This window comes from Callorhinchus milii, unplaced genomic scaffold (genome assembly GCF_018977255.1).
Source record: "Callorhinchus milii isolate IMCB2004 unplaced genomic scaffold, IMCB_Cmil_1.0 Scaffold5, whole genome shotgun sequence".
Taxonomy (NCBI): Eukaryota; Metazoa; Chordata; class Chondrichthyes; order Chimaeriformes; family Callorhinchidae; genus Callorhinchus; species Callorhinchus milii.
Window position 1 is genome coordinate 8,007,789 of NW_024704746.1, and position 12,324 is coordinate 8,020,112.

General features: G+C 40.3%; 1 protein-coding gene across 1 annotated transcript in view; it reads right to left on the minus strand.

The window, feature by feature from the left end:
- The window catches only part of acbd6 (acyl-CoA binding domain containing 6), an 83,527-nt gene that overhangs the window by 8,784 nt on the left and 62,419 nt on the right, over nucleotides 1-12,324 (minus strand). The window contains exon 7 of the mRNA XM_042335381.1: nucleotides 606-636. Coding sequence (XP_042191315.1) covers nucleotides 606-636 — 31 coding nt within the window. The remainder of the gene's footprint in view (nucleotides 1-605; nucleotides 637-12,324) is intronic.

The following is a 12,324-nucleotide window of genomic DNA, read 5'->3' on the forward strand; positions in this document are numbered from 1 at the left end:
AACACTATTGGAGATCACTACATATTAGACACCCCCCACCACCAGTGGGGATCTTTATAATAGAGAAATTATCATTTCCATCTGTTGCTAATTATATCAGGGCACGTTTAATGCCCTCCATACACGTTTACACATCCTACAAATCAGACCATAGAGCCATTGTATTTCTTTATAGTAAGAATCATCAAACTATTTTAGTTCTGTATTTTTCTTGGTGTATCTATCCTCTTGTGGACACACAAGAGGAACACAGAACACTATCACGGAACTAAAGGCAAAATATTGATTCATGGCTTGGAAACATTGTCGCGGGTAGATCCTTGAGAACTGGTTTGGGACCTGTCCTCTTGTTGGAGGGGGGAAGAATCTAACCAGATGGGAGTAACAAAAAGCACAACAGGGACATGCTTTCAAAACATCTCTGCTATTCTCACCTGGTACAGAATCATTTTTCACTCTATGAATGGGTGCAATTATTAAAACGACAGCGGAGACGTTTGTGAGATGATAATGATGACTTGTGCATGGCCCAGTTGCAATGCGAAATATATGCAGACTCGATGTTTAACATGCAAATAATAAATGGGTTTGAATAACAGGCTTACCATAGTGTAATGGTGTCTGTCCTTCATCATCCTGGAAGCAAAGAAAGAAACATTACAGACACCTTTCAGTCAAAGAGCAATGTACTCAACTACACATGGGGTCATCATATTTATAATGCAAACAAAATGCATAATAGAGAACAATTATGAGGACTTAAGGGATTTTTTTTTAAAAGCTATCCATCACAAAAAAGCATAAGTAACGACTTGGAAGTGAACCATTTGGTTGGCAAATTACCTCATTCAATCAATTAATAAACATGTGTGCTTCAAATCCAGATTCATTTTTCTGATATTGACAGTACCAAGCACAAAGAATGCATACAAAGCCACTGTATAATACCAGCTACTTATTATGAGATTTGTAGAACAATTTGTAAATAGTGAGCCTGGGTGAGGTGAAACTCATCCCGTTGCTCCGTTTGGACGTGAATCTCAGTTTATATACCAGCTGGTGTAATAGTGGAAATCCAGAAGGAGCAGCCTTTGGGCTTCACCCATGGAGTAGTTTGATCCTTGCAAACTATCTGGATGTTAATATTGGCTTTAAAGGATGTACTGTAAAGTTGAGGGACTGTATTTTGTGGGTGAAACATAGCAGCCAGTTGATAGTCCACAAGTTGTGATTCAGCCAACATTAACATCAGGTTAGTAGTTTGCAAGGATCAAACTGCTCCATAGGTGACCGGGCGGGGGCGAGAGGGGAAGCCATTTGAAGAGACAAAGTGAATCCACTTTGTTGGGTAGGACTCCAACTAGGCTAGTGCGGTCCCACTAAGGTGGATAAGGGAGGAGAGACGGTGGATCAGGATGGTATGGTCAACTATGTCGAACGCGGCTGAGAAGTCCAGAAGGGCGAGGAGGCAGAGGGTCCCCTGGTCACAGAGAGAGAGGACGTCATTTGTAACCCTGACAAGCACTGTCTCTATGCTATGGGCAGGGCGGAAACAAGACTGGAGGAGCTCAAGCATAAGGCGCTATATCAAATGGAAGGATTGTTATTATTATCAGCAGCCTATTCAGCTGCTTGTTTTTGTCAAACATCCACCCTTGTGCCAGTACCCCCACTGAAACTGTCTGAATCCTGCAGTTTCTTCACATTCGTTTGTGTTTACGCTAAGTGTTTCACCTACACATCCAAGAGCAAAACCGCATTCTCGCCCAGCGAGGCCAAAACACAAGGTGAAAACACGTTTCAGTACTGGCCTCGCCTGCAGTGGAATTTCGTTGTCCTTGGGAATGTTTAATTGCAGCGCTATGTCCTGGACCGTGAGAGTCACTTGACTTTGTCTCTTTTCAATTGGATTCATCCTTAAGGTTTCTGGTGTAATATTGTTATCATTGGATTGAGCTACTTACTATCAAAATAAAAAAACTTCAGTTTGTTGAGTAAAGTTGCAGTGTGTGTAACTTCCTTCATGACGATGCTTCAAGTGCCTTACTGCAGCAAGTCCCTGAAGAAGCTTTGTGATTAAGTGTCACAATGAAGGTGAATTGAAATGTAATGGAATGTGTCTCTGTTCTTTCATGCCTGGATTTCCTGCTGTAACACTGATTAAAGGCAGCGCTGCCAAAAACAAACCACAGCATCCAAAGAAACAGTGAGCGAGATAAACTGCATTCAGTGCCACAGCTGTGCCATTTTCTTTCGAAAAGAGATGGGAGTTTCTCCTAGTGTCCTGGCCAACACTCCCGCCCAATAAAGTTGGTCACTCACTCTATGGCTGTTTGTGGGATATTGCTGTGCACAACCGGTTGCTGCAATTCACCCACAAAGTACATAGTCAATTCACTTGACAGTGTAATGCAGCAAAGCGCTTTGAGAAGTCTCAATGATGTGATAAGGCGCTATAGCAAATGGAAGGATTAATATTATTATATTATTATTCAACAAGTGCAAACCTTAGATCTATGTGGATAGATATCTATCCTAGGAATAATAACTTGGGAGTTTCAGGGAGCACCGATGGCTCCAGACGAACTCTGATCCAAGCACAAATTTCAAATGTGCCAAATCAGACCCTTACAGAACTATGTAGAAATCCTAAACCAGTTAATTAAAATAATACAAAACATTGTCATAAACAATGTCATTCTCAGTATGTAACATATTAGATACAGTCCCATTTCACCTAAAGTCTTTTTTCTCTACGACAGTAAAACTTGCATAAGTCTGATCTGTATAAATCGTATAATCGCCTAAGTCCCGTTGAATGTCATCAAGCAGCTCCCCAGGCAACATAGAATAAGAACATAAGAATTGGTGGATGAAAGGAAACTAAGGTCCACCTAGTTTACCTTCCACCATTCTAGCAGTCGATTGCACATATCATGTCCCAAACTATGTATTGTATCCCATGTTATTATTTCCTAAAATAAATCTATCTAATTTGCTTTTGAAAGAATCAAAACTTTCTGCTTCCACCGTCTCTCTAGGGAGGCTGTACCATATAATTACTACACTCGGAAAATATCCAGGTTGGTGTATAAAGTCAGATTACTGGTGCAGTTCAGAGGTAAGCTTTACTCTAGACTGAAATCTCATGTGTTGGGTTAGTGGGTAAAGACATCAGCACTATACCAAACAGACTGGAAGGTTGCAGGTTCTAAAATGCCCCTCAGCAGTAAGAGTACTACAATTGGCCCCTGTGTCCCTGGATTAGGCTTGGGAAAATCAGCCAAGGCTTCTCCTTCTGATTGTTGTCCAGAGAACGTGTCTGATGGCAGGTCTATGTGGATATCAGGCAAGGAAAGGGCTCAGCTGTGATGCCGCCCCCTACCTCCCACTGCAATCAAATAACTTGCCAACACTCACTACTGAGACTCGTAAATGAATAATGGGCGAGTTACTGGAGGTATACCCAAACAGCACTACATTATGGTTATCAATGCATTGATTTCCCCTCTTTGTCGAGGTCACCTTCCTCCCTTGCTATCAATCTTGACTGAGAGGCTTGAGTCTTCCAATTTACTCTTGCATCCTCTGACCAAGTGGGCCTCACCACCAACAAAAAACACACAGTGCAAAGCTGCGTTATAATAATAATAATAATAATCCTTGCATTTGATATAGCGCTTTTCACGTCAGGAGGACGTCCCAAAGCGCTTCACAGAACACACTGTAAAGTGAATTGACTGTATATTTGTGGGCGAACGCGGCAGCCAATTGCGCACAGCAATGTCCCACAAACAGTCGTAGATTGAAAATGACCAATTTATTATTGTTTTTGGATTTGGAGGGATTATTATTAGGCGTGTGGAGTAAGGAAACTTGCCCAAGGTTTCGCCCTGACCTGCCTGGAAATAAACTCAGGTCTCTCGCTTGCAAAGCGAGTGCTCTAACCACTGAGCTACAGGACTCCATGGGACGGGTGGTGGTTCTGGAAGGGTGAGTACAGTTACTCAGTACAGCCAAAAAAAAAGCATCTAGTGGTTTATACTGGTCAAGATAGTGGCATTTCTTAACGGAATTGCTTAATACAACTCCATCCCAACTGGGGTTCCTCTTGTAATCTGAAGTATGTCACGCCAACATATGGGGCTCTGCTTTGAAAGTAGTTTCTTCAGGTCAGCTTGAGGTACTTAACAGTTCCCCTGCATTCTCCCCCTCCCACCAATATTTGTGACACAACAGTCATTAATAAGGAATCTCATTAGGATACATCACAATTTGGACATCGGTGGCATTCAGACAGAAAAGAGGAAGAATGAGATCTCTGTTAGAATAGTACATATTTCTAAAGTGGCGATTAGGAATTACACCTGACGCACAGTGCCATGCAGCCCGGAGCTTTTAAAGAATATTGTGGCTGATCTAATTGCAGCACAGATGGGAGGTAGACTTGAAGCCGGTTTATCGATTGGATTAACTGCCTAATTCCCAACAGCAAGATGTAATGCTAAGTCTGGTGGCTCAGGCATTGCAGGAAACTTGTTGCATTGAAGGGCTGATGCTTTTGAGTATGTCTTTTTTTCTATTCAGATGCACTGTTCGAAAAGAGAAAGGAGTTTTTTCCAATGTCCTGATAAACAAATTCTCCCAAGCAAAGTTGGTCCATGGCTATTTGTGGGGACATTGCTGTGCAAAAATTGGCTGCTGTGTTTACCCTCGAAATAGTCATTATACTTTACAGTATATCCTGAGAAGCGCTTTGAGATGTCTTGACAACGTGATAAGGTGCTACCATCAAATGAAAGTATTATTATTATCCTCCTCTCGTATCTGATGGTGTTGAAAAAATCTGCACCAAAAGCTTTCTTATTCTTCGCCTTAGGGATGGGTGCATCCTCATCTGCAGTTAGGCCAGATGGTTCCTGGTCTACTTCGAGACTGACTCACACTGCCTGCATCTTAACTGAATGGAACTAGTCCAGGTTCACACGGCCCCTTCCCTCCTTTTGTAACATATAGAATCATATGAACCTTTCCACAAAGGAAGATATGAGAATCTACTGGAAGTCAGCCTGATTACAACCTGTAAGTCACCCCCACTTTCGTTAATCTGTCTAATCGCTTTGATTATATTCCAGCCTATGAATCACTCCCAGGTATTCAGTATTGATATATCAGGCTCCTTTGATTAGAATGCTTTACCTTACTTAGAGGAATTCATTATTCTATATATAAATATATATATTCATATATTCATATGTACAGTATATCCCTTCTGACAGGTACTCACTATTGTATATAAACCATCTGAACCTCACTATTTTATGACATAATTTAATTCCCTTGATACATTACAGTCAGGTAGTGCATGTGCAATCCTATATGTACAACGTATGGATAGGTTGAATTTACGTGAGGAGTTGTAATATTTTTCCAGAAAATCTCAATGTAAAATAACAGACAAAACTAAACATTGTGTTCACTGAGGATGTTGAAATAACACAGCCAGAGGATATTATTCTCACCCTGGTCAATAGCCTCAAAACCAGTGGCTACAGCATACTTGTTATTAATAAATTACATTTTAATTTAGACACCATGAACACAAAACCCATCGTTTCAAAATCTCTTTTGGTTATTCAGACTTTAGGTTTCCGCCCCAATAGCTCACCAAGCCAAAAGCTTAGCAGAACCCATGGACAGGAGGTTGGAGAAATAATAAATATCATGGGTGTTATACAATAATTGATGGTTAAGGGGCTTACAACAGATAATCCCCTTTGAATAATCGCACGGATGCAGCCTGCAAAGTTGTGGTAGGCAAATTGCCAATTTAAGGCCAGGAGGTTGTACTATATCCAACAGGATCCCCCAACACACAAGCGGCCTTTCCATTGTCAGTAAAGCTAACTGGCAAGAAAGATGGCATTTTCCTAAATGCTGGGACATGGTTGTTGTCATCTGTAAAAGTGGCGAAACTATCATGGACAAGAAAGGATTTGGAATCCAAACAGAGTATTGAGAAGTGTTCTCTTGTGATCTGTGAAATGGCATTTTAGGATTGTTTTTATCCATAAACCAAGACAAAAGGCTGCAGTTTAGGACGTCACCAGGGCTGAAAATAGGGGATGTGGAGTCACAGTATATCGAGGCATAGTGATTAGGTGTCACCAAGTTTGGGGTTTTAAAGTACTGTAGATTTTAGAAGGAAGAGAATAAAATACAGCAGGCAATAAGGAGATGCGCAATCTTCAGATTCTGGAAAAGCACCAGTGGAAGACAGACAGTATTGACTTAGTACTTATTTCAACAGTGAGGGTGAGTGAAGAACAGTATATTTGGAGATTGGAAAGAACAAGGAGAGCAAAGAGAATCACAGTAAAGTCATCCTGTCACATGCGTTTGAGTGATTATGAACAAATAACTGATCTGACAAATTTCTGTGGACATACTTTGGTCATATATTTGAAACCAAGACAGGTGATCAGGACCAATAAATCTTTAGTCTGGATAATTTGTATTCCCCTTAAGAAAAAGCAAGTGTATATGGAAGATCACCTGACTATTCTTTAGTATAGGGCTATACCCCGGGGGTCTTATTTATATTTGCTCAGCTAGCAGCTTTGGTGGACAAGTGGACCAATCTGTGGACAACCTGCTCAATACTACTTCCTGCTTTACAGCCGAACTATAAACCTGGCAGACAATGCATTCTTGGCATAAAAAAGTTAATTATTTCAATCATTTACATTCCTTATTTATTTTCTTTTTTTCAGCTCTCTGGAGCTCCCTCTAAAATTCCTTCCCGGTTTTACAACCCTGTCTAAAAGCTAACTCTATAGTCATGCCTTGGGTCACCTGCCTTCTAACCCTCTCCACGCCCTTCGTCCTTCTTGGTGACAACAATCCCCCAGATAAAATTGGTCATTCACTTCCTAGCTGTTTGCTGTTTGTAGAATCTTCTGCGCACAAATTCACTGCCGCATTTGTCTACAAAATTCACAGTAACTACACTCTACAGTTAATTCTGTGAAGTACCTTGAGACATCATCCTGATGTGAAAGGTGCTATATAAAATGCTAGAATTATTAATATTATATTCACACTGTCTACATGAAATGAGCCATATAAGTGTACTTGTTGTTTCCCATTCTCCTGGTCTTTTAAGAATAAGCCCAGGCAGTGCAAGAGACGATGGAACCAGATTTGGGTGAAAATGCCGATAAAGCTGAAAAGAGAGCAAATACTCCCCCAAAACCTTCAGCATACAGATGTGGAAGCAGATGTCAAATTGCACTGTTAATGTTTATTTCACAAGAGGAAATCCAAGGCACTTCAATGTGTAATGTACTTATGCACTAGCTCCCCTCAATGGTAGTGACTGGCGTTTGCCTGTATTGCTGGAGAATGGCAGGCTTTTGGTGTTAAATTCAGTTGTGTTTGCTTATTGTATGCTGACATTAAATACCCAACGAGAATTAACAAGAGGCACCAAACAGAATAATCCACTTTAACGCCAAAAGCAGCACTTACAAACACATTCAGAAATAATTTTGGTATTGTTTACACCAAGTGTAAGAAGTAAACCTCAATTCTGTGCGTCATCTTTGGTAAGGAATTTGTTCTCAAATCAACATACATATCTTAAAATAAAAACTAAAAGAACAGGATCGATTTAATTCTCAATTATGCAGAATGCAATGGATACACTAAGTCAGTTGCACCTGTGTTTAGATTCCCCTTCCTTGTTCAAGTAACATCCTTCAAATGGTCAGTAATATGCGTGTTTTGTTCCTGTTCTAAATTGTGGGATTTATCATTTTATCCTGCAGTAAAACCTAGAGCCGATCTTCGATGTGGGAAAATGAAAACATCCCTGGAACATAGATCACTTACAGACACTGTTGGGAGTTGCCTTCCCTCACTTTGGGTCGATATGGGCATGGATCCCGAGAGACACGGGCCTACAATCTACATCAATGCTGTGTAAAAAGTATGGATATTGATTTCAAAATAATTTGCCCTCCCTCTTATCCAGCAATATCAATTACTTTCAGGGCTAGGTCAGTCATAGTCCCTGCTTAAAAACTGACAAATATGAATAATACTGAACGACAGATCGATTAAGCATAAAGGGTTTGCAAATTTGACCCTCTCGCTCCCAGAGATGTTAGGCACTCTCATGTCTTTCACAGCAATGGATGGTCCCCACCAGTGGTTTGGGTTCCTGAAGGGTTAAGATATAATCAAAGTAGTGAACGTATAATAATATGCTATCAGGTGCTAAAAAAAACATTTGTGATCTGAAATCTTTAGTAACTCTGATTCAGTTGAGTCCTAATATAATTGATTTCTCTTTTTTTGACCTTGCCAAAAAAACACTTGATTTTAATAGGGATTTGATCTGCTCAGTAGGCGAATCCACGTTAAGATAAGGAATGGGAGGTATAAAAATGCTGATCTTAAAGGGGAAGTAGACTTTTATTTGAAGTCCCATAACTGACATTTTCCTTCCCAATCTAGTTCCCCTATGATCTTCAAAGAGGTATTTAAGTTTTAAATGTTTGATGATCATCATTTAAAGGTCTGCTCTGAGTTAGACAAACAGGTCAGACAGAATCTTTAATACGGCCCTGGTTAGTCCTTGTGAAACTGGTAAAGATTCTCTCGCCTTTCCCCCACCCTTTAAATGGGATTAGTGATTATAAAAATGCTCTGACGCTAAGGCAATGATGATAATAATAATAATCCTTACATTTGATATGGCATCCTATTACGTCGTCAAAACATCTCAAAGCGCTTCACGGAATATATGTAAAGTGAATTGACTGTTTATTTGTGGGCGAATCGCAGCAGCCAATTGCACGAAGCAGTGTCCCATAAACAAAGTTGTGGATTGAGTGACCAAATTATTATTTTTTGAGGGATTATTACCCATGAAAAGCAATCCGCCAATTGACTAACGCCCGGTTCCTACTTACTGCTAGGCAAACAGAGGCGTGTGGAGGAAGGAAACTTGCCTAAGGTTTTGCCCTGCCCAGCAATCGAACTCGGGTCCTCTCGTTTGCAAGGTGATTGCTCTAACACTACAGGACTCCACTTAATACACTACAGGACTTCACGAGTAAAGAATAACTTGAACGTGCAGTGGCGTGAATTGTTCCCGCTTTTCCCCTGACGCCAGTCATGATGGCACGTGATAATCAGATGCATCACCCAGCAGGAAGAAAGGATGCCCCCCTGAATAAACTCTTTAAGCAGCTTCTATCATCTGATTATACAACAGGAATGTCGACGAACTGAGACGAACCCAGTCTGTTTAGACAGAGAGAGGATGTCTCATGAGGATATAATAAATAAATGATCAATCCCATTGTTTAAAATAGAGAGACGGCAGCAAGCGCGCACTCCTGGCTATGTCCCAAATCCTCATTTTACCCATTTAATATTCCCTTATGTATTGTTCATCGCTTCCTCCTCCAACTATCAAAGCCAACTCTCTGATTCACTATGTCCAACCATTCCATAGCTCTCTGAATGTGTATAGCTCTCTAACTCTTCCATTGTACAATACCATTCTACGGCACTACAAATGCATGCAATCCTCCATCTGTGCAACTACATCCTACCCTTCTATAACACTGTGTATGTGTACAACCCACTCTCTGTGCCGTGAGGTTTCCGTTCAAGGTATTGCACAACATATGAGAGGCACTGAGTTAATGAAAGTACATGTTTATGTGATATCATGACATAAACTTAATTTCTCTTTGTGCAGTGTGAAACACTTCACTGGTGTATAAAACGTTTAAGCAAATAATTCGTAAACCATAGTGGCAGATAATGCAGCATTGTTGCCTTACGACTGTTTGCTTCTGACCCCTCAGGCAAGTTTACATCAGATCCAAGAAGCCTCAGCCAAGCAGAACTAGGACATTGCAAACCACTATGCTCCTTGGATTTTGTGTTTCCAATCCCACCAGTCCTCTTAAAACTGCTGCTCAGAGCAAAGCATTTAGAGGGAAGGCGATAGGTATAAGATGAGAGGAGGGTTCACTCTTCAATTTTACACTTGCTTTTTACTCTAGTCTTCACTCTTTGCTAACACCTTCTCGGCATCAAAATGGAGCAGGTATCATAAATTTTGCTGTGCATTCTTCGAATACAGCCTTAAAATAATCGTTAAAATCCAGGCTTTAAAACACATAGTATTACAAAGTTCTGCTGCTCAGGGATCTAAGAAACACAGTTTACAAACACAGATTTATTCACAAAGCTCTCCAGTATTAAAGAAGATGGTTCTTTTAAAGCCATTTACAAAGTATGCAAGTGGGAGCAGAAATGAGATCAGAAGTAGTGTGTTTCATAGAACATGATAAGAGCATTAGATCTGAAACGTAATATAAGATGGATAGATCTATGCTCTCTTTTTTCCCTATGGATGAAGGTCCCAACGGAGTAAAAACTACATTGAGGATTTGGGTACACAAAACATTCACCGCATTAAAAGCAATGCAAGCATGGGCAGTTGCTCCGTTTAACCTTTTTGCTTTGTATTCACTAGCCAATAGCTTTTTGTAAATGGATTTTATCTGAGACAAATCTGCAGTTATTTTCCCCATCTCCCGATTATATATTCAGTCTTCTTTATGTAAAGAAAATGAATGACACGATATTCTATTGTACAACATCATCAAAGTACACTTAAAAAATACAGGAAAGCTATAGCTTGTCAACTTCCTTTGGTTGTGGCAAAATGCAAGCTGCAATGAATTGCCATGGCTGGATGTAAACTAAAACAATGCCAAAATTTCCCGAGATCTGTGCACCCCCCACCTACCACACTCACACACACACATTTACCGCATATGTCACCTGTAAGCTTATCCCTAATGTAATTTGCCCATCAGCTGCTTTGATTCATTTTACATGTAGAAAACTCTCTTCTGTGTCTAATCTTATGAGCTGGCCCAGCAATAGGCTGCTGCATTGCTTATCTTGTTAGCTTCTATTAAGAATGTACTACGGCATTCTCTGCTTTTAGATCCCTAACAGAGTTTGGTTTGTACGACACAAGCAATGCAAGATCATGAATGGCCGTTTCACTGCACTCAGTAAATAGCTTAGTCTTGAGCAGATTTTTTTTCTTGCCGAACCCATCAGCCAAGGGGTCAGATTTCTTTTTGGTGCATGAGCTAATGCTCTGAGTAAGGCTTGATGGAATCAGGGAAAATTGGATTGTACCCACATTTAGTGGCCCCATTTAGTCATCCCATTACTGGAAACGCTATAGAAAAGCCTTTCAAATGCCAGAAAATCTTCATGGTACAGCAAAAAAAAGCACCAACCCTACAAACTGGCTAATCCTGCTAGCAGCGTTTTAAGTAATAAAATGACAAAATATATTGCTTATACTGCAAATTGAAACAACACAAAACTAAGCAGAAAACTGACCTCTAACCTGCAGAAGTTGGCTCTGCAATGCATCACTTTTTCCAGTTTCAAACTGCCTGCATTATACAGCCATTTTCTTTACCCTTCCCCACACATGCACACAGAAAGACCATAAACTGGCCTGCAAAGTTCTGTAAGAGTTAAAGCATCAATAGTCTAAACAGCTGGCCTGAATTCTTAGATGACCACCATCACATCTCAAGGTAGTGTGTCCTCCCTGGTTTACCTCGCAGCAAGGCTGCTTGTAGGCAGATCCACAAGAAAAACATGATATTAAACTTAGCTAGCATTCCTCTGTAAACACTCCATACTGCTTAAATGGAAAGATGAAAGGATATGCTTAAGACAGCTCAATTAAAAACACTGCAAGATAGCTAAAAACATTTTAATGCTTGACAGAAGTACTGCAATCAGGCCAGCACAAATCAAATAAATCTTAGTATGTTCAAATCATAAACCACAAAGCATTTCTGATATGATCGGGAAACTAATCTACCAATTAAATGAATAATAATGGATGGCTGTGAATATATTACAAAGCAGTTATTCTAATATAGGCAGTTCAGATTATTCAGTAATGCCTTACATCACCAGAACTTCAAGACTGGCATAATTGTCAGGAATTTCTTTGGCAAGTTTTATTGTATGTTAAAGTAGATATACTTAAAAGTTTTCCGGAAGATAAGACCAGTCTACATAGGTTCCTTCTTGCTCTTCGTTCGCACCCCATCATGAGACAGAGGGGGAAATATGTGTGTGACAGAGAGAGAGTGGGGAATGTGTGAGAGAGAGAAGGGGGATTGTGAGAAGTCATTAGTTATGGGGCACAGTTGGTCATCGATGAATCTAACAGTCTCACTGTCCTGACAAGTA